This window comes from Acomys russatus, chromosome 4 (assembly GCF_903995435.1).
Source record: "Acomys russatus chromosome 4, mAcoRus1.1, whole genome shotgun sequence".
Taxonomy (NCBI): domain Eukaryota; kingdom Metazoa; phylum Chordata; class Mammalia; order Rodentia; family Muridae; genus Acomys; species Acomys russatus.
In genome coordinates, this window is record NC_067140.1 from 27,898,621 (window position 1) to 27,920,439 (window position 21,819).

The following is a 21,819-nucleotide window of genomic DNA, read 5'->3' on the forward strand; positions in this document are numbered from 1 at the left end:
AGAATTCAAAGAATAGCTTGCCCTGTGCCTGTCAGACAGGTGAACAAGGGACAAAACCCGGCAACCTACAAGAGCAAGAAACAGCCCTGAAATTCTCCATGCCTTTATTCCTTAGCGCCTTGGTGCATGTGTGGCCTGCCCGATGGGAAAGCTGAGAGGTGGAGAGACCACAGGACCTTCCCTGACTACACAGTCATGCACTGTCAGAGCTGGGGTCAGGGTTGGCCCAGTGGAGCTCTGTGCATATCAGTGTGCATTCTGGTAATCTATGGTTCAGATTTCGCATGGCCTCACAAGCCATCTTGGAGCTCGAATACAGGACATTTTGACTCTGCTTTACGGGGTAGGAGGGTAGACAAGTACAAGGTGGAATGTGCCAGAGAGGGCCTGAGTACACAGGCCTTCAGCAAAGCTAGGTCTAAAATGATTCTCCCCTGTGTGTGCATAGTGAATGTGTATGTGTGTGTGTGTGTGTGCGTGAGAGAGAGAGAGAGAGAGAGAGAGAGAGAGAGAGAGAGAGAGAGAGAGAGACAGTCACAGAGAGAGACAATGACAGACAGACAGGGAGAGAGAGGGATGAGGGAGAGAGAGAGAGCTCACTCTGATGTGAGGAAATGAGAGGAAGGCTGGCCATTGCAGGATCCTTGCCCTAGAGGGTGGGTGGGTGGTCATCTTGTACTGGAAAATACCAGTGAAGGAGAGGTGGATGACGGACTTGGACTGATGGCTTATGTTGGTAGGCTCTACTGGGCATGCTGGGGCATAGCCAATGACCCACTGTGGAGAAAAAGGTCTGATTTTGTTGAAATAAAAGCCATAGGGCAGCAGAATAGCTAAAGAGTGGCCAAGTGGGATCTGGAGGTTAGTAACAGTCTGGGCGCTGAGCTGCAGGGGGCAGTATGAACAGCCCTCCATGGAAATCCCCAGGGACCTATTTTGCAAGGCAATCTGTACTTCTCCTTGCTCCAACTTTAAATCCCACTGGGAAATTGCTCCAGTTCTAGTGAGCATCCACAGCTACTGCCCAATTTGCTGTCCTGTCCTACTGTTTAGAGCAACCAAGCTGGGGAGGTAGGCTACAGGGTGTCCTGGTTCCCACTGCCCCCTCCTCAACTGACACGGCCTCCTGGGACTAGCAGTGAAGCAGATGCCTCAAGAGTTTCAGGGAGTAAATGCTGATGCCCCAGTCCTGTACCAGATTGCACACTGAGAGGCCACCTGAACCCTGCACCTGTACGTCAGGGTCAGGCTTTCCCTGCAGGAGCCCTGAAAACATCAGCCCGGGGTCACCAACCCACTAGAATGACTGTCCTCTCATAGGATAAGGACAGGCACAGAGTCCTCAGAGAAGCTTGGAGCTGAAAAGTAACTTGGATGCTCCTGAGACCCTAGACCCTGGCTCCTTTAAGCTCAGCTCAGGGACCTAAGTGAGGCCCTGGGCTTCTTTGTAGCTGAGGACACACTTAGCTTAGCCCAGCACAGAAGCTGTACTACAGTTATTTGCTGGCTGCTATCAGCCAGAACAGATCTTGGAGATGCTGAGGCTCAGACACAGGGCTGGAGACTGCTGCTATTATCCTATTTCACACAAGCCTTTTTCAATGCTTGATTTTTAAGGGGGGTGGGGCGATGGCCCAGAAGAAAGGGCTCTGTGAGGATTACAGATGGGACCCCCAAGGCACTGGCCAGGCCTGTGCAATTTCCTGCAACCCAGGAGCCAGGCCTCCATATGTAATCCTGGAAGAAGGGGCCTGGCAGGCTTTGAAGGGAGACTGGGTACCATGGCCTCCCACGACTAGGAGCCTTTGAAAGAACATCTGGAACTTGGGCAACAGCTACAGATGACAAGCTAGTTCTTGGGCTTGCAAATCCCAAAGTTAATCTTGACTTTTCAACTTGTATGTTAACAACCCTGCCCCACCTCCCATGATGCAGCAGGGAGTGGGCTGTAGCGTCTTCTATGTTAGGACAGCACTTGCCCATCCTGCCACTCACCACAAGAGCCCACGAGGGTGGCAGAGCTGAGTGAAGGAAGCCTACATGTAGGTAGAGCTCGCTTTATTTATTTATTTAGGTTTTTAAATTTTCAAGACAGGGTTTCTCTGTGTAGCCTTGGCTGTCCTGGACTCACTTTGTAGACCAGGCTGGCCTTGAACTCACAGTGATCCGCCTGCCTCTGCCTCCCGAGTGCTGGGATTAAAGGTGTACATGCGCCACCACTGTCTGGCCCGCAGGTAGCACTCTAAACTCAGCTAGGGCTCTAAAGCTGGGCTCACTTCAGCTGTTCATGCAGTCAAACTGGGACGATACAGAGGAGATTAGCATGGCCACTGTGCAAGTAAGACACACAAATTTGTGAATCATTCCGTACCTTTCCTAGTTAACAGAGCTGTTTCACACATAATTCTTGGATGGGAGAATGTGTAAGGCCCAGGCCTGGTTGAGGTTCATGGTCCTTAGGCCATTCCATGGTAGATCCACACCAACCCTGTTAAATCCTGAGGTAGATGTAAAGGGAGATTCAGCTTTGCCAACTGCTCAGAATTAAATGACTGCCCTTTCTATGGGAGGGGTTATTGGAACAAAAAGAAAAGAAAAAACTCTGGGCTCCTAGAAGGACAGCACTGTGGACAGGGCCGTGGAGGAGGAAACATCTGCCCCAGACCTGGAGAGTGCCGGCCTTGTGGGCCTCTGGGCACCAGGCCTAGTGTTGGATCCCAAGACCTGCAGGTGTTGAAGAAGGCGGCCTGCTTCAGCTACAGCTACAGCTCACTGGGAATAAACAAGGACCCTACTCCAGGAAACACATATTACTAGGGTGGGGGTAGGGGGACAAGGGTGAAGCAGGTGTTGAGGCCCATTGTCCCTGCCAGTGACCCTTCAGGACCCGGGGGTGGGGGTGGGTGCAAGGGACAGTCCCTATCCCTGCCCCCTTCTCAAGAAGGCTTAGCTTTGTGAACTCAGAAACACCCCCACTCACACATCCCACACACACCCCACACCCCCACACACCCCCACACACACCTATACACACCCACACCCCCCCACACACACTCCCCCCATACCTGCCCACATAGACACACACACTCCACCCCCACCCCCACACACAGACACACTCACACACACACCCCACACCCCACACCCCACACCCTGCTTGACTCTGGAATAACCAGCAAAGAGGTAACACCTGCTATGGAAGTGAGTTCTTGTTTGGATGGAAGTGGGAAGGTCAGGCCTTTGGCAGCTGTGCGGTGGTGCCGTGCCTGTTGTAGGGGAAGTGGACATCCTGGGGTTCCAGCTCCTGGGTCACCTCCTTGCTGTGCAGATTGGATCCCTGCTGCTGTCTGTGGAGGTGACATCAGTCTGATGAACCCTGGGGAGTTTAATGGTGCCCTGGCTAGACCCAGCTGGATACCTATCCAGCTGTGACAGCTTGTGGTCCAAGAGAGGAACAGCCGGGTGCTCACCAGGTGAGTAGGCTCAGTCCTTGGACTGCCCCTGGCGCCCCCTACCCGGCACAAGGCCAGGGGTCAGGGCTGCAGGGCAAGATAAGCCCGGCTTCCTGCACTTACTCCCAGAGCTGCGGCTCCCAACACTTCCTGTTTTCTGGAGGGCAGACAGGGGTGTGGGAGACTGGACAAGGTGGTGGGGGCTGGGGTCATGGGACAGAAGGTGGGGCTACAGGGGAGGGGGGTTATAGGAGATGAGATGAAGTCATGGAGGGCCGGGCAAGGATACAGGGTGAGGCAGAGGAGTGGGGGCAGATTGCTGGGAACTGGGTAGAGTTGTAGGGGACAGGGTTATGGGTGACATGTCCCCAGAGTCAGCAGTGGGAGCCTGGGTTGTGGGACACAAAGTAGAGTTGTGAGGAGCCAAACCCAAGAGAAGGAATGAAGTTGTAAGTTGGGGGTTGGAGGAAACTCTGTGAGGTCTTGGGAACAGAAGCCCAGGAGCCCGAAGTGTGCTGTGGACCTGGGGTGTGCTTAGGCCCTGCCTTTTCCAGGCCCTCAGAAACAATTACATCTAGGCACGCTGTCCCCTCCCTGGTGAGTTCCTTTCCTATCGGGAGCAGAAGTTTTGTAGACTGGATAGTGGCTGACTAGACCCCACGGGATCTTAGTTAGGAGCCAGGCAAGGTGGTGCACGCTTTGAATCCCAGCACTTGGGAGGCAAAAGCAGGCTGAGCTCTGTGAATGTGAGGCCAGCTTGATCTCCACAGAAGATCCAAAACAGCTGAGTGGTAGAGAGACCCTGTCTCAATGAAGGAATGAATGAATATAAAAAAGAAAACAAACAGAAAAAGATCAGTTACAAGCAGCTTCTGTAGCACATGGGTGTGTGGTTCTTACCTATTGCTCAGACATATAAATTAAAAATTTTTTGTCTTAGCCGGGCGTGGTGGCGCACGCCTTTAATCCCAGCACTCGGGAGGCAGAGGCAGGAGGATCGCTGTGAGTTCGAGGCCAGCCTGGTCTACAAAGTGAGTCCAGGACAACCAAGGCTACACAGAGAAACCCTGTCTCGAAAAAACCAAAAAAAAAAGAAAGAAAAAAAAAATCAATTGGGCTGGAGAGATGGCTCAGCGGTTAAGAGCACTGACTGCTCTTCCAGAGGTCCTGAGTTCAATTCCCAGCAACCACATGGTGGCTCACAACCATCTATGATGTGATCTGATGCATACTGTATACATAATAAATAAATCTTTAAAAAAAAAAAAAAAAAAAAAAAATTTTTTGTCTTTTGTTTTTCGAGACAGAATTTCTCTGTGTAGCCCTGGCTGTCCTGGAACTCACTCTGTTAAGAAAGACTGTATTACAAATTCAGTTGGAGCACTCTCATTAAAATGTCTTAAATTTATACTTTTCTCTGGGCAGGCTCACGCCTTTGCACGCACCTTTAATCCCAGCACTCAGGCAGAGGGAGGCTGATCTTTGAGTTCAAGGCCAGCCTGGTCAACAGAGTGAGTCCAGGACAGTCAAGGCTACATAGAGAAACCCTGTCTTAGAAAAACAAGCAAATAAAAACAAAAAACAATTGTTAAATGAATCCTGGAGACTAAAGAGATGTATTTGCTGCTCAAAATATTTTGCTGCTGTTCAGAGGACCTCGGTTCAGTTCCCAGTCACCCACATCAGGTTACTTATAACTCCAGTTCAAGGGGATTTGACACCCTCTGGTCTCCAAGGGCACATGCATGCAGACATTATTGTTTTTAATTTATATGTATTATTTATATTATTGGTAGGCCCAGCTAGTGATCAATCAAGACACAGACACTTGTTATATTTTAAAATAGCCTTAGTTAACCTGAGGCAGGGCAGACATCAATCCTCTAAATTACCTCCCATAGTGGGGCAGGCATGGGATCTCTGCCTCAATCCCATGTCATCTGTTCTTAATAACCTCTGTCAAGCTACCTCTCATCTATAATCCCAAATACTTGTTTATGTTTTTTATCTGGGCTGTATTTTTCTTTTTCTTTTTTTAATTAATTTTATTTTATGTGCACTCGTGTTTTTGCCTACAGGTATGTCTGTGTGAAGGTGTCCTGTCCCCTGGAACTAGAGTTATAGACCAGTTGTGAGCTGCCATGTGGGTGCTGGGAGTTCAACTCAGGTCCTCTGGAAGAGCAGCTAAGACTCTTACCTGCTGAGCCATCTCTCCAGCCCCTGGGCTGTATTTTTCATCCATGCTGCCAGTCATGTGCTGCTCCTCCAGCTCACCCATGGTGGCCTTTCTCTCTTCACTTTAGGTCTCTCTCTCTTCACCTGGTGGTCTTCCTCCCCCACCCCCCACCCCAGGATTTCTCTCTCCCTAAGCCCCACCTATCTCCTTTGCCCTGCCCAGGTGAGATGACTTTTTATTAAACAAAAAGTGGGTCACACAGACAACAAATAGTAATTAACATAAAAATACATCAGACCATCCCCCAACAAGACATGGTGTACATAAACTCATGCAGGTACACACACATGCACATAAACATGATGCATAAATAAAATATCTTTTAAAAGTAAATCCTGGACTGGAGAGATGGCTCAGCAATTAAGAGCACTAACTGCTCAAGTTTGACTTCTAGTACTCATTTCAGGTGGCTCATAACCGCCTGTAACTCCAGCTCCAGGGAATCTGATACTTCTGGTCTCCCTGTGGTACACACACACACACACACACACAAACACACAAGCTGGGCAGGCTAGTGCACGTTTTTTAATCCCACACTAAGGAAGCAGAGACAGATCTGTAACAGAAGTTTTGGTTCTTTGTAAACTCAGTTATATAAATATGTTTTGTTTTAATCCTAAGTGTGAGAGTTTAGTTTGGGCTTTAGTTGGTCCACAGCTGATAACTGTCTTCTTCAAGGCCTGGTCTTTGCCAGCTGGTAATGGCTGGCCTGGTGTGTCACTGAGAGGGGTGGGTGTGGTCTAGGACTCTGAGGAAGATAAACAGGAGAGCATGGAGAGAGAGAAAGTGTGGCTTGCAGTGATGGCCTGAGGCTGAGGCCTGTAGCAATTTGCAGAGACTAGAGACCGGTGTGGTAGACAGAGAGAAACGTTTCAAAGCAGCGACTCAGAGGAGACTGCTTGCTGCATCTGCTGTTGAAGGAGATTGGTGTTGCCCCAAAAGACCCCATTGACCCTAAAGAGCCGAGAGAAGTAAAGGGGTCTGTGCCCCCCTCCCCACTTTCTTATACCCAGGGTTAAGGGGTTGGTGGAAGGGAGGTAGAGGCTTCAATACTTCAAATAAAACAGAGTTTAAAAACAAGCATCAACGCAGATTGCTGAGTTCAAGAGCCGTAAAGATACTGTTAAGGGGCTGGGTGTGGTGGTGCACGCCTTTAATCCCAGCACTCGGGAGGCGGAGGCAGGTGGCTCTCTGTGAGTTCAAGGCCAGCCTGGTTTACAAAGGGCATAAACCTTGTCTCAAAAAACAAAAACAAAAAACAAAAAAGAAGAAGAAAGAAATTAACATTTGAATACATAGTGCACCAAAACCATCTTCAAACAGAGACCACCTGGTCTATATAGCCAGACCAAGCTGGGGGTACATAGTGAGATCCTGTCTCAAAGCAAGCAAGCATGATATAGATATGACTATTCATATGTTTTACCTGTCTGTATCTATATCTATAGCTGTTAGATAGTTAAGATGTACTTTAGATAAAGCTTCTAGTTTTAACTTGAAATACAATTATCTTATTAAAAAGAAAGTGTTTTCTAAATCTGTAATTATAATAACAGTTATAATAAGACATTAAAGAAAGATCAAATGGCTGGGCGTGGTGGCGCACACCTTTAATCCAAGCACTCAGGAAGCAGAGGCAGGTGGATCGCTGTGAGTTTGAGGCCAGCCTGGCCTACAAAGTGAGTCCAGGACAGCCAAACCTATGTAGGGAAACCCTGTCTTGAAAGCAACAACAACAACAACAACAGAAAGAACAAGTGACCCGGGCTTGGTGGTGCACACCTTTAATGCCAGCACTCAGCAGATCCCAGAGGCAGACTGATCTCTGTGAGTTCGGGTTAATCTGTAGAGCAAGTCCAGGACAGCCAAACCCGCATAGAGAAACTTAATCTTGAAAAACCAAAAATGAAATAAAATAAAAAATTTAAAAAGAAACCAAGTGGGAGGCAGAGGCAGGCAGATTGCTATGAGTTCAAGGCCAGCCTGGTCTAAAAAGCAAGTCCAGGACAGCCAAGGCTAACACAGAGAGACCATGTCTGGAAAAATCAGGGGGAAAAAAAGAAAAGTGAAGAAAAAGATATATTTTTGATAGAAGAAGACTAAAGAAAAGAACTGATTCTGGCCATGAAAGGAGTTTGTATAATAAAATAAAGATTGTTCCAAAATAAAAATAGACAAGAACAAAGTCAGAAGATGTGTATTGTAGAATGACTGTGAGAATTAAATTTAAAGAATGTGGACATAGCTACAACTAAGTTGATTATAAGATTAAAAATTTTCAAGGTAGAAATTCAATATCCTGAGATAAAATTAATGCTGGATTCTCCGTTTACAACAGTAAGAGTTTTCTTAACTATTAATATATTCTTTTTTTTTTTTTTTTTTTTTTTTTTTTTTTTTTTTTGGTTTTTTGAGACAGGGTGCCTTGGCAGTCCTGGACTCACTTTGTAGATCAGGCTGGTCTCGAACTCACAGCGATCCGCCTGCCTCTGCCTCCTGAGTGCTGGGATTAAAGGCGTGCGCCACCATGCCCAGCTATTAATATATTCTTAATAAATGTTACCCAGACAGCAATAACAAAAACTGGCCTGGGGGCTAGAGAGATGGTTAAGTGTAGAAGATCAGAGTTCAATTCCCAGAACCCACGCTGTGTGGCTGACAGCTGCCTGTAAGTCCAGCTCCAGGGGCCTCTGATCCCTCTGGCCTCTGTGGGTACCTGCACTCATGCACACATCCCCACTCACATTGCACAAATTTTAAAATAAAAATAACTGGCTTTTAAAAGCAGATTTTTTATTACTTTATTAATGAGACATTTAAAAACCTATGATTAGATTTTATTTTTATATGCTTTATGCATTTTCCCATTGGGCCTGACCCTCACTTGCTGGATGTCCATTGCATTAACAATAGGGAAAATTCTGTTTAAAATAATTATTTCTTGCTGAAGAGATGGCTTGGTGATAAAGAAAGCCTGTTACCTTTGCAGCTGACCTGGGTTCAGCTCCCAGCACCACCATGTTGGATGCCTGTAACTCTAGTTCCAAAGGGATCTGAGGCTTCCAGCTTCTGTGGATGCCTGCCCACACATACATGTGCGCACACAGACACCACACCGCACACAAGCAAATCTTTAAAGGAAGCACCCACACATCATCTTACAGCCATTTGTAACTGCAGTCCCACGGGATCCAACACCCTCTTCTGGCCTCCCAGGGTACCAAGTATGCCCATGGCACACAGGAGTACATGTAAGCAAAACACCCATACACATAAAAATAAAGAATTTTAAAGAGTAAATCCTTAGATCAGGGGTCCAGTGTGTACGACATGTCTGACAGCCTGGAGGTTGAGCCCCAGGACCCGTATGCGGAAGGAGAGACCCTACTTACTCTGGTTTGCCTCTGACCTCCACACATGGGCCATGGCATCGTGCATGACTGTGCACTTACACACGTGCACACACACACACACACAAACTTTTTTTAGTGCAATCTTGGAAAAGAATGGGAGCTGGAGAGATGGCTCAGCAGTTCAGGGCGCTTGTTCTTGCAGAGGACCCAGGTTCAGCTCTCAGTGACCACGTGATGACACTGTCATTCCAGTTTCGTGGGGTCTGATGCTCTCTTCTGGTCTTCACAGACACTGTACGCACATGGTACACATGCACACATGTAGGTAAAACACTCATACATGTAAAATAAAAGTAAACAAAAAAATTTTTTTCGAGACAGGGTTTCTCTGTGTTAGCCTTGGCTATCCTGGACTTGCTTTGTAGACCAGGCTGGTCTCGAACGCACAGTGATCGGCCTGCCTCCTCCTCCCGAGTGCTGGGATTTAAGGCGTGCGCCACCAAGCCCAGCTAAGTTAAACAAATCTTACAAGAAAAAATTTTTAAATTTTAAATAGATAAACTCGGGATGAAGAGATGGCTCAAAGGTTAAGAGCACTGATTGTTCTTCCAGAGGTCTTGAGTTCAGTTCTCAGCAGCCCCGTGGTGGCTCACAGCAGTCGATAACGTGATCTAGTGCCCCCTTTTGGCCTGCAGGTGTGTATGCAGACAGAGCACAGTATACATAATAATAAATAAATAAATCTTTTAAAAAATAGATAAACTCATAAAGTAGAAAGCTGTTTGTTGTTTCGAGGGACGGGGAAGTAATGGGTTTCTAAGACGGTAAAAAGCCTCTGAAATCTCGTAGTAGTAATGGTTCCCAAGTCTGGGTTTCTCAGATCCCGTAACTTTGCACTGAAGGTTTTATGTAGGAGAGCAGAGTGCTTCCTAGGTGCCCTTCCTCCAAGCGGGATAGCAGAAGGCAAGTGGGGCCTAGTTTGGAACAAGTTCAAGTTGGAGCAAGTCCTGGGTGGAGCAGAAGCCAGTGGGTGTTTCTGGAGTGCAGCGGAGGTGGGAGCTGGGGAGCTTAGATCTCAAGCAGACATCGCCCCCTCCCGCGACCCCCCCTCCCCCACTTCTCCCCCCCATCCCTCTGCCTGCCCCGTCTCGACCTTGTTGGGGCAGGAATCTTTGGGTGGCGCGTGAATGCTGGGGAGACCCTCACCTGTTTTCAGCCATATCTCTGCCTGGGGATTTCTTGGCATGCCACCCAGGCTGCTCCAGGGACAGACTGTTCAACGGCTGAGAAGGGGTGGGAACGGAAGCGCAGATCTTTTGGGCAAGGGGGTCCTAGTTTATGAGTCTACCTGGAAGGGCGGCGGTTCAGCCTTGGGAGAGGGGCGAGGAAGGTCTTCTCAGGCAGGATAATAGGAGTCGCCACTCTTCCCCGCCCACCCTGCCCAGCCTGCGGTTGGTGATGTGATCCTACTTATGTCCCTTTCTGAGCCTGCTCTGGGGGACTCGCTGCCCTTTGGAACCTGTACATTTGGGCTTACCCCTAACTGGACCCTTACTAGCCTCCTTCCCTGACAATTAGGAAAAGTTATTCTGGGGAGCACACTGTCCTCCCTGTCTTCTCTCCACAGAGACAGTGGGACCGCATCAGCACCCTTGGGGCTTCCACCTTACTAATTAAAGGGACAGGACCCTCTGTGGAAATAAAAGTATAGAACAGTATAGAACCTAGAACTGAGGAAGTGCCCTGGACCTGGGAATGTTCCTTGGGTCTGTCCTATTTTCTTGGTGTGTCCATAGGTTGATGGGAAAATGCCCCAGTCCGAGCACTTGGGGACTGCTCCCATGAATTCAGGCAGCAGGACTGTTCAGGCCCATCTTCTCCCCTTGTTTGGAGCTTGTCTGGTTTTGTTCTTTCCACGCATTCCCTGTCCTCTGTCATCGAGTGCTGCATCCACAGGGTCCCACATGCAGCTCCCCTCACACTGTTATTTAAGGTATGTAATTCATAATGGCCAATGCGGAGATGATATCACCTTGCTTTAGAGGCCGAACACTTCTAAGAGATTCCCCACTTCTTATGTACCCCTCCCTAAATATGCTGGGGGTGCTGGCTCCCTGTGCATAGACCCATGTGATCATCCAGCCCCCGGTTTGTTGCAGGTGAGTCACACGTAGCCACCCTTTGTGGAAAGCCGTATGTTTACATAGTCCTGCTAGGTGTTTTATACTCCAACGTGGATGAATCAGCCAACATTGCTGGGCATATGGGGGTAGGACAGGCTTCTGCTCCAGGACTGGGAGCTCCTGGTTAAGGAGGTTTGCTAGATACGGGGTGTGTGTGTGTGTGTGTGTGTGTGTATGTGTGTGCATGCATGTGTGTGTGTTCCTTCTCTAGATGCTTATGCGTGTCCAGTAAGAGACTTTGAAAAGGAGATGGTCTGGAAAGAGCCCCCCATGCCCCCATCCCCCTCCTCCTGGAAGGAGCCCAAGCATAGCTAATGTGGCTTCTACACATCTCTGTCCTCTGTCATCCAGTGCTGCTTACAGAGGACAGGGTCCCAAGTACAGCTGCCCTCACACCATTATTTGGGATATGTGATGAAGTTTGAGCACTGCCTGGGCCACTAGGTCTAAGCCGGGTCCCCTGGGGGAGTAGGGGTGCCATAGTGCCACCTCTCTTGGGGAATGCCTGCTGGGATCTGGTAATGTGTCTGCACTGGTGTCAGCCCTGCAGTTCTGCCTAAGTGAAGAATGCTGTCCCGGGCAACGCCTAGGTTTGCAGAAGGAAAAATGCAATGCAGGCTGATGGCTGATGGCATCTGTGAGCCGAGCTGGAAGGACGGAGGGCAGCTGTGTAGCTAAGGAAAAAGCAGAGTAATCTCTGTGGCCAGTGTTTATAGGAAACATCGCTGTTCCTTACGCACGGATGCTAGTGCTCACTGAAACCCTTTTTAAAGAAAAATGTTTAATTAAAAATTAAATATGTTGTATTATATATGTATATATAATATATAAAGGCAAAGTAAAAAATACAGTGTCCTTCTAGAAAATACATAGCAGAAGAAATGAACTAGATGGTTCAGAAACGTAACCCTGGCAGAGGTTCCTAGGGAAGGCCCAACACATAGGAGGCCCCAGAAGGTGTGTGAATGAGGGGACAACAGAGGTGGTGACAGAAGTGGTACCTTTAGGCCATGAGCTCTAAAGGCTGCTGCATAGCCTAACATACATATGCGAAAGGAAGCAGGCAGGGCCCTGCCGCTTGGCCACAAGCAGAAGCGCTGAAGGGCAGGGACAGCGGCTAGCCTGAGATGCAGGCGCTGTAGTAGACGGCGCTGCTGGCGTCAGACAGGGCAGAAATGAGGCTGCTCTCCTCCGGGCAGGACATGGCGCGAGGACCCAGTTTGGCCAGTGCCACGTGGTAGGGGAGTGTAGTGGCATCCGGTCGAGTCCGGCTGCAGTTGAGATACTGGTCGAATTCGGTGAGGTCTACATCAGCCCAAAGGTCAGTGGTAGGCTCCAGTTGCTCTGTGCCCTCAAGAGGTGGGGCCTCAGGTGGTGGTGAAAGAGGGTTGGGGTACGGGCCCGGAGTGCCCAGGGTGCCATAGTAGAGGCCCGCGAGCGGCGCGGTAGGCGGCGCTGTCCTGAGCGCCTCAGCCAGGGGCGCCCCGTAGCAGAAGCTCGGGTCCCGTGCCAGCTCGGGGGCATAGGGCGCCCGGAAAGCCCGCAGTGCGCAGTCCTCGGGCGCCAAAGGCGGTGGGAAGAAGGAGGCCTCGCCAGGCTCCAGGCCGTCCAGAGGCGAGCGCTCGGGAGTGGGTAGCCCCAAACCATCGAACTCCGCACCCAGCGTGGGTAGCTCGCGGAAGGGGCGGACCGAGCCTGGTGCTGCAGCGAAGGGCTCAGGCGGCGCAGACGGCTGCACGAGGCCCGGGAGCAAGAGGCCAGGCTCCAGCCTCCGGGCCTTGCGCGCCTGTTTTTTGCGGCGAGGTCGGTACTTGTAGTTGGGATGGTCGCGCAAATGCTGTACACGCAGCCGTTCGGCCTCTTCCACGAAGGGCCGCTTCTCTGCCGTGTTCAGCTCCTTCCACGCTTTGCCTGTGAGCAAAGGGAGCCTGTTAGTGGACCGTGGTAGGGCGCACGACCAATCAACTCTGCGTGCGCCCTGGGCGCGCGGCACGAATGTGGCTTAGACCCCTGCGACCGGCCCTGGAGCCCAGGATCTCGACCCCCTCCCAAATCGACCCCCCCGACCCCCCGCCGGCCCTCTCTGTGATTTCGACTCTCACCCAGCATCTTGCTCAGCACTGCGTTGTGCAGATCCGGGTTTTGCTGCGCCAGTCGCTTGCGCTCGTCCTTCGCCCACACCATGAAAGCGTTCATGGGCCGCCGGATGCGCAACTCGTCGGCCGTCTGGCGCTCCCCGCGGCTGAAGCCATAGCGCCCAGACTCGGGGCTGCGCGGTGGGCTCCGCTGAAGGCTGGACGGCGAGGCAGGCGAGGGTGGCGAGACGTTGGTGACAGGGAGGCCGCGCGGCTCAGCAGCGGCTCCGAGTCCGGGGGCCCATGCACAGTCGCGGCGGGAGGGCGGGTCGTCCTGTGCGCCGTAGCCGGGCGGCGATCTCTGCATTCCAGCTGGGCAAGGCCTGGGCGGAACGCGGCGCGGGAGCGCAGAAGACAGTGGCAGGCACTGCGAAGCCGAGTACGGAGGGCTGGCGGACGTCGGGTGGAGACAGTGGGGACTTGGTAGCTTCGTGCCAGGAAGGCATCGCAGATATAGAGACACCGGGCCAATCCACAGCAGAGCGGGCGGGCCGGGGCGGGGCTGCCCCCCTCCGCGGTGGCTCCCTTTCTTCCCAGCAGGATCCCGCTGAGGCCTCCCCAGAGCGAAGCCCACCCTCCGCCCCCGGCTCTAAAGAAGAGACCCCAGAGTGGGAGAGGGCTGCTGGTGTGGGCTGGGGCTCAGAAGGAGGGGTCCCCTAGGGTTGTCAGGTTTCAGAGAGAGCTGCCACCCCACCCACGGAGACAGGCCCCTGGGCAGGAATGAGGGGAGCGGACAGAGGTGTTAGACTGGATGAAGGGAGATTTATTTTAGCACCAAGTTATAGGGTTGGGGGGGGGTAGGGGTCACTTTCATCGTGCACCCCGGGAAAAGGGATGGGATTTTAGAGATGTTCTTTCCTCTTCCTGTCTGTTGACCCTCCCAGATGGGGTGTTCAGCCTAGCAGTTCCAGTGCCTCTCCCCAGTGGACCTTTTTTTCCTCTCTCCCAGACCCAAACTCAAAGCAAAAGAACCCAGACCTTGTCCACAAGGGAAACATAGAGTGGTGGACACAGATGCTTCTCAGGGCTGCTGTAGCTGGTTTCCCTGCCCAGGCCAGACAGTTGTCCCAAGAAAAGACGAAGGCACCTGGACAGGTGAGGCAGAGGAAAACTGGGAGTTCTCCAAAGGAGCTATCACTCGTTTTCTTTTTTTTTATCTCTCCAACCTCTCCGCCAGGAAAGAAAGGATCTGGGCCCTAGAAACTGATGGCTTTCTCCTGAGAGCTGCCCCTCCTCCACCACCGCCAAGTGTAACTGTAGGGCAAAATCCAGTGTCCTTGGCAGCTGTCTGTGACAGGCCGGGAACTCCATCGACACATACCCTGGACACTCTGCAGCCTTCCCTGTCAGGTCAAGATACTCGACCCTGAGCGCTGAGAGAGCCCCGGTGGCTTCTGGGGCTGCCCATGGGTCCCACAGCATCTTGTGCTGAGTACTCCCTTTCTTTCTGAGTACTCTTGCCATGGAGAGATGCCCTCAGACTAAAGGGCAGAGATATTTTGTCCCGCAACTATGGCAATAAAGGGCCCATTAGAGGCCTTGCACCTGCTGCAGGGGCACAAATTCTGAGTAGGGTGGGGGTACTGAAGCAACTCAACACTTCCTCAGAAGGCAGGTGTGGTGTAGACACCACGGTGAGAATGCTTACAGGACCTTGCCAGCGGTCAGCTCCCGTTAGGCAGGCCTAGGTGGGTACGTGGACTGAACAGTGGGTGCAGGAGGATGATGGTGAGTGAGGGCATGAGCCATGTGAATATTTTCATTTTGAGAATGGGCACAAAGTGGGCGTGGTGGCACACGCCTTTAATCCCAGCACTTGGGAAGCAGAGGCAGGTGGATCGTTGTGAGTTGGAGGCCAGCCTGGTCTACAAAGTGAGTCTAAGTCAGCCAAGGCTACACAGAGAAACCCTGTCTCGAAAAACACAAAACAAAACAAAACAAGAGATTGGGCACAAAGAACTAGAGGTGGAGGTGGAGTGGTTAGTGGTAGGGTGCTTGTCTGGCCCGCAAAAGGTCCTAGGTTCTGTCTTCAGTGCCACAAAGAAACAAAGGACCAGAGCTACCCTGACACGGCTGCCTCTTCCATCAGCTTTTGTCAGAAGTTACCTTTACTCCACAGCTGTGGGTACAGGCTGGGCTCCCCAGAGCCTGACTTGGCCAGGGCAGTAGCTATTTTGAGATGATGTTCACTGGGGTTCTAGGAAAGGCTCTTCAGTCTTCAGCCGCAGCCTCACATGTTGCGGTGGGCTCAGAATTCTGGGACAGCTCAGAATCAGCCTCGTGCTCTGGACAGAATATCCGGCATTACCTCACTGTCCCCCTCCATGGCCCTCTAGCAGTCATCTCTCCTGGCACTGACCCCCTCTTACTCAAGCCATCTTACTCAGATGTCAGGCTGTCATATCCTGTGAGCTGGGCAGGAGCCTGCTGGGTGCTCCCTTTTCTCTCTAGGGTCAGGCTACCCTCACTGCCCACTGCTTGGCAGTGGTGATGCTGGCGACTCCCACCCTCCTTCCAGATGGGACAACAATGGGGGAGGTGGCTTCAGTCTGCCAGCAGGGTGGCCCTGACCTTGGAGCCCCAGGCCTGGAGAGACTCCCCAAGGCTGTACAGGGCTGCTGTGGGTGTGGCCAGCTATGCTAGGAGAGGGACATTCTTTGTGAATGTCTGTGTCTGTGTGTGGTCTGTGTGTGTGTCTGTGTGTCTGTGTCTGTCAGGTTCCCAGGGTGTGGGGTGAGGTGGCCCCTAGTGCCAGAGACTGCCCAAGTCCTTGTGAGTCAGACATGATGGACTCTCCTATAAGGGTATAGTCCTCAGGGGTTGAGGACTGAAAGTTCTACTCAAGAAAAAAAAAAGTCCTCAGTACCCAAGGAAGGGACCCCTAAGGCTTCTTTGTTAGAGGAACAGCTGTAGCTCTGGCCAAAGGGAGAAGGGGCATTCTGATGCGGAACCCCACTTCAGCCTAGCTTGGCTCAGATGGACACCTACCCATGACAGGAGCTTGTCTATAGCCCCAGCCCCTAGAAAGTAGGAATCGTCGGGTAAACCTTTTCAGCCAGTATGGGGCTGGCTTAGGTGTCAAGTAGACCCTATGCTCCTGTCCTCCCTCACTGTACCCCTTCCTCAGCCTTCCTGGACCCCAGGCCTCTGAGAGACTTGCAAAGAATGCTGGGTAGTTCGCCTTGGTGGCTATGGTGGGGGATTGGCTTGGCTCTGCTCCGCCTGGGGGTGGTGAGACCTCCCAAGCACTGCCTGGGCACAGACCTCCCAGGCTCCCCACCAGACAGCTCTGGCTGCTGTACAACAGCGAGGCTGGGACCAATTACATAGTCCTGCAGGGCTTGGACCCTCCCACTCCCAAAGGGTGGGGTGGGGTCCCTGTCTCAGGGCAATGGAACTCCAGGTGGACAGACTGCAAGCTCAGACACTCCTTTGGACACTCTGCTCTCGGCTCCAAACCTTGCTGGCCTCCCAGTCTCCGGTAGCTAGATTTGGGGGGCTATTAAGCTAGGGTCAACCTTTACTTCTTTCCTGGGGTCAGCGCCTTTGACAGAGTCTGATTGATGCCTTAGAATATCAGGCATATGTGGCCGTCAGGCATGAACGGGTCTGGTTTAGATGATCTTTCATCTCTTTGTTCGCAGTCCTGGGATGCACTGTACTAGGTTTCTGACACCTTTCTTCTGGGAAAGGGCATATTTAGGAGACAGGGGCTGCCCTGGTTTGATAGGTACATACAGCAGGTGATGTCAATAGGTGGGTAATTGTAGCTTCAAATGGCCCTGGTAAAGTTCACAGGTCCAGTTCCCACCCACTCAGATCATGGAGGGGGGTGGGGGTGTTGGGCTGGTGGAGGGATGGCGTGTATGTGTTGTAGGCTACACAACGATGCTCGAACTGCTGTGTAGAGATGGCTTGGCTCTCATCTGTTCTGTGCAGCCTGCTACTGCAGGGTCACTGTGGATACTGGCAGGCAGAGTGCTGTGGCCACAGAGTGCTTCTGTGGGTGGGTCAGGGCTCAGACATGTCTCGGTAGATGTTCCTGATTTTCAGAGCTATAATGTGGTGGGCACGTGGGTTCTCAGAGTGTTATCACGGGCACTGTCCAATTTTAGGGTCACTGGATGAGAGCTGAGTGGGGTATCAGGTAGGCCCAGAATGGCTGCACAGCCAACTTGTGTCCTTCGAAGTCGTCGCCTACTGTGTATGGGGCTCTGCAGAGACACAGGACTCCTGCTCTGCAGGAGCTCCATGGGAACCTGGCGGGGAAGCTGGGCTACTCATGGGTTTCCGTGGCGACAACAGGGCGGAGCCAGGAAACAGCCGCTCAGGAAGGAAGGCTGGCCTTCAGGCCAGAGAGAACCCACTGGGCTGAGGAGGCGCCAGACATTCTGTCCAGTTTCCCCAACCCCTGCTGGCCGGTACTCGCGCCCATTCCGTTGGCCTCACCCTCGGCCCCACCCCCACACCTCAGGACTGCCGATCTTTACATAAATAGTTACTTTTATTCTCAGTTCGGGTCTGTGGAGATTGCTGTCTCTGTTCTCACGAGTGGGCTAACTGCAGGCTTACAAGGTCTCTTAGGCTTCTGGAGAGCAGTACTGATCCTGAATGCCCTGCCATGTTGTGTTGGCCCTTCTCTGTCTTTAGCTGTCCTGGACTCACTTTGTAGACTAGGCTGGCCTCGCACTCACAGCGATCCACCTGCCTCTGCCTCCCAAGTGATTAAAGGTGTGCCCCACTACGCCCGGCTTTTTTTTTTTTTCCCCTTTCTTTCTTTTCTTTCTTCGAGACAGGGTCTCTCTGTGTAGCCTTGGCTGTCCTGGACTCACTTTGTAGACCAGGCTGGCCTCGATCTCAAAGCAATCCTTCTGCCTCTGCCTTCGAGTGCTGAGATTAAAGAGGTGTGCCACCTTGCCCAGCTCATGGAGATAAAGGGAGACCAGGGCAGAGTAAGAACACATCTGTCTCTTCCTCTCTCACTTTTCTCCCTCTCTTTCTCCTCCTCCTCCTCCTCCTCCTCGGTTTTTCAATACAAGGTTTCTCTGTATAGCCCTTGCTGTCCTGGAATTCGCTCTGAAGGTCAGGCTGGCCTCGAACTCATAGAGCTCTGTCTGTCTCTGTCTCTTCAGTGCTGGAATTAAAGGCGTGTGCCACCACCACCTGGCTATGTTTTCCTTCTTTAAAAAAAAAAAAAAAATGTTGCTGTGCTGGAGAGATGGCTCAGAGGTTAAGAGCACTGACTGCTCTTCCAAAAAGTCGAGTTCAATTCCCAGCAACTACATGGTTCCTCACAGCATCTATAATGAAATCTGGTGCCTTCTTCTGGCTTGCAGGCAGAATACTGTATACATAATAAATAAATCTTAAAAACAAAACAGAACAAAAAAACCAATACCAGGCATGGTTGACAGCATCATGAATACTAGGTATGAGAAGGCGCTCTCTCTGTGTCTATACCCTGTTTTTTCATGAGTGGGTTTTGAGCCCACACCTGAGAGAAACATGTGAAGAAACCACACAAAAAGCATGCTGCACAGGTGGGGAATTGTTGAAAGTCACTGGAGAAACAAAAGAGCAGATGTATCGACCGGCAGGGGTGAAGCATGCGGGTCAAGAGGCCCAGTGGAGATTTTTCCTCTGGATGAGAGCTGGGACGACTTTTCAGTGACTTGGCATCCCATAGGCTCAGCACAGCTTTGCTCCTGCAGTGCCTGTACTATGGTTGGTCTCTGCAGGATGGCAGGGCAGGCAGGGCAGGCCGCCTCAGACAGAATTCCACAGGTTTGCTGCCTCTGAGTCAGACCTCCACGCTTCATCCATTGCCTCTGACCCCGTGGCTGCCTGGGGCTCCTTAGGGTAGGAGGGTGGAGTGGCCGCCAGGCTGGCGGGCTGGCAGGGCAGGGGGGCAGCATTTCTGGGAATTGTGTGGGGGAAGCACATTGTTAGAGCAAGCCTGCAAGCTAGGGCCTTGCTGCCTCTGGGGGATGCCTCCTGCCTCCCTAGCATTGCCTCTGGGGGAGGAAGCTGGGTCCAGGCCAGGCTGTGGGCTGGTGGGGGACTTTCCAAACACATTTCCATAAGCCCATGGCTCTCCCCATTCTGTAGACTAGGAGACTGAGGCACAGAGAGCTGCCAGCTACACAGACAAAGCCAGCATCCATGTGCCCAGCCTCCACCTCCTACCCTCGTATGACCAGAGACTCTTTCATCTGTCACTGGTCACTGCCCTGTCTGCCCACAGAAGCCAGTGTCCAAGGAGGATCTAAGGTGGGACTGGCTGTAGTTGTAGATTCGCAGAGCCCTACTCTGGAGACAGGCAGCCCCCCTCCAAATGGGCTAGAGGACCTGAGAACTGCATGCAGGGAGGGACTACCATATGGTGGTAGAAGTAGGGACCTCCTGGGGCTTAGGATGCCTCCTAGTCTGTGATGACGAGAAACAAGGGGCTCTGTGTGAGCTTGGCAGTGTGAGTCTTCCCACCCACGACCGCCCTGCCTTGGCCAGAGGGGAAGCATTCAGGCCACCACTGGGGTCAGGGCCAGCTCTGGGCAGACGGGGACAGGGGGTAGGGATCACAAATAGAAAAATAAATGGCTCTAGCTTCCGCTATTTCCTGAACTGAAGAAGGGGGAAGGGCAGGCTTTGGGTCAAAGGTGCAGTTGGCCTGGTGGGGCCAGCCTTGGGGATGTCCCATGATCCCACCCCTTCGAGCTGGGCTATGTCCACCCCAGGTCCCAAGGATAGGGCTGTGTTGCTCACTGAGGGCACCTGAAGCTGGAGACCCATCGCAGGGGCAGACTTTTAAGGAAATGTGTATATGTGCCCCAGGAAGGTCGGGTGCAAAAGCCAACCAAGTGTTGAACTGTAAAGAGGCCTCCTCTAGGGAACCTGGGAAAAGCCCCCAGCGGTAGATAGGACAGGAAGGTAAGTGAGGCCATCTCCCAGAAGCCCTCTTTCCCGACTGATGCCACATCGTCCACGGAACTTCCCATCTCCAAAAGCTGGCAGGCGTGTCCCCCTCTGCCACCTTCAGAGGGCTAGGGTAGAGGACAATGCCACGCTGGAGTGAACACATGGGTGAATCTGTGGTCTAGATATTTGGTGGGGAGAATCCACTGAAGATAAGCTCCAAAGTTAGCAGTGTGTGTGTGTGCGCACGCGCGCGCGCGCACACGCATGTGTGTGTGTGGTTTGTGGTGTGTTGTGTGTGTGGTTTGTGGTGTGTTGTGTGTGTATGTGTGTGTGGTTTGTGGTGTGTTTGTATGTGTTGTGTGTGTGGTATGTGGCTTGCCGCTGTGTGTGTGTAGTATGTGGTTTGCGTGCGTGCGTGTGTGTGTGTGTGTGTGTGTGTGTGTGTGTGTGTGTGTGGTGTCTGAAGTAGGAAGTGACTTCTCTGAGCAAGGGTCACAAGGTTGGATTTGGAGCTCCTGGAGGATCTGGGATCAGGGATTTTTTTTCTTTTTCTTTCTTTTTTTTCTTTTTGGTTTTTCGAGATGGGGTTTCTCTGTGTAGCCTTGGCTGTCTTGGACTCATTTTGTAGACCAGGCTGGCCTCGAACTCACACTGATCTGCCTGCCTCTGCCTCCCTAGTGCTGGGATTAAAGGCACGTACCACCATGCCTGGCTAGGAATTTTTTTCTTTTGTGCTTTTCTTTCTTTTTTATGTTTTATTTTATTTATTTGTTTGTTTGTTTTTTCCAAGACAGGGTTCCTCTGTGTAGCCTTGACTGTCCTGGACTTGCTTTGTAGACCAGGCTATCCTCTAATTCATATCAATCCACCTGCCTCTGCCTCCTAAGTGCTGGGATTAAAGGCGTGAGCCACCATGCCTTTTTTTAAAAAAAAAAAAAAGATTTATTTCTTATTTACACAGCATTCTGTCTGTATGTGTGACTGCAGGCCAGAAGAGAGCATCAGATCACATTGCAGATGGTTGTGAGCCACTGTGTGGTTGCTGGGAATTGAACTGGAAGAGCAGACAGTACTTTTAACCTCTGAGCCATCTCTCCAGCCTGGGATCAGGGATTTTTGTTTGTTTGTTTGTTTGTTTTGTTTTGTTTTGTTTTTTTGAGACAGGGTTTCTCTGTGTAGCCTTGGCTGTTCTGGACTCACTTTGTAGACCAGGCTGGCCTCGAACTCACAGCGATCCACCTGCCTCTGCTTCCCCAGTGCTGGGATTAAAGGCGTGCACCACCACGCCCAGCTCTTTTGTTTGTTTCTTAGACAAGGTCTCTCATATATGTATCAGAGGATGATTTTGAACTTCTGATCTTCCTACCTCTACCTTCCAAGTGCTGGGAGTACAGAGGAACCTGTGATGCCTGCTTTGTATGCAGTACTGAGGATGGAGCTCAGGGCTCCCTACAGGCTAAGCAAACTCTACCCACTGAGCAGCTCAGGAAACACGGTTTTCTCAAGCTGGTCAGTACCAGCTCCACAGGCACACAGCGCTGGGGACTG

The 21,819-nt window shown here is 51.5% G+C and overlaps 1 protein-coding gene and 1 non-coding gene across 2 annotated transcripts; one reads left to right on the forward strand and one right to left on the reverse strand.

Annotated features, from left to right (window-relative positions):
* The first annotated feature begins 2,270 nt into the window (after positions 1–2,270).
* On the forward strand, positions 2,271–2,375 carry LOC127188763 (U6 spliceosomal RNA). The gene has a single exon (XR_007830606.1). It is a non-coding gene; the product is annotated as a U6 spliceosomal RNA (small nuclear RNA).
* A 9,206-nt stretch (positions 2,376–11,581) lies between these two features.
* On the reverse strand, positions 11,582–13,788 carry Sox18 (SRY-box transcription factor 18). Its single transcript, XM_051144045.1, has 2 exons — positions 13,324–13,788; positions 11,582–13,132 (listed from the first exon to the last, which is right to left on the reverse strand). The coding sequence occupies exons 1-2, from the start codon at positions 13,661–13,663 to the stop codon at positions 12,339–12,341; spliced, it is 1,134 nt and encodes a 377-aa protein (XP_051000002.1). The 5' UTR covers positions 13,664–13,788; the 3' UTR covers positions 11,582–12,338.
* Between the last annotated feature and the right edge of the window lie 8,031 nt (positions 13,789–21,819).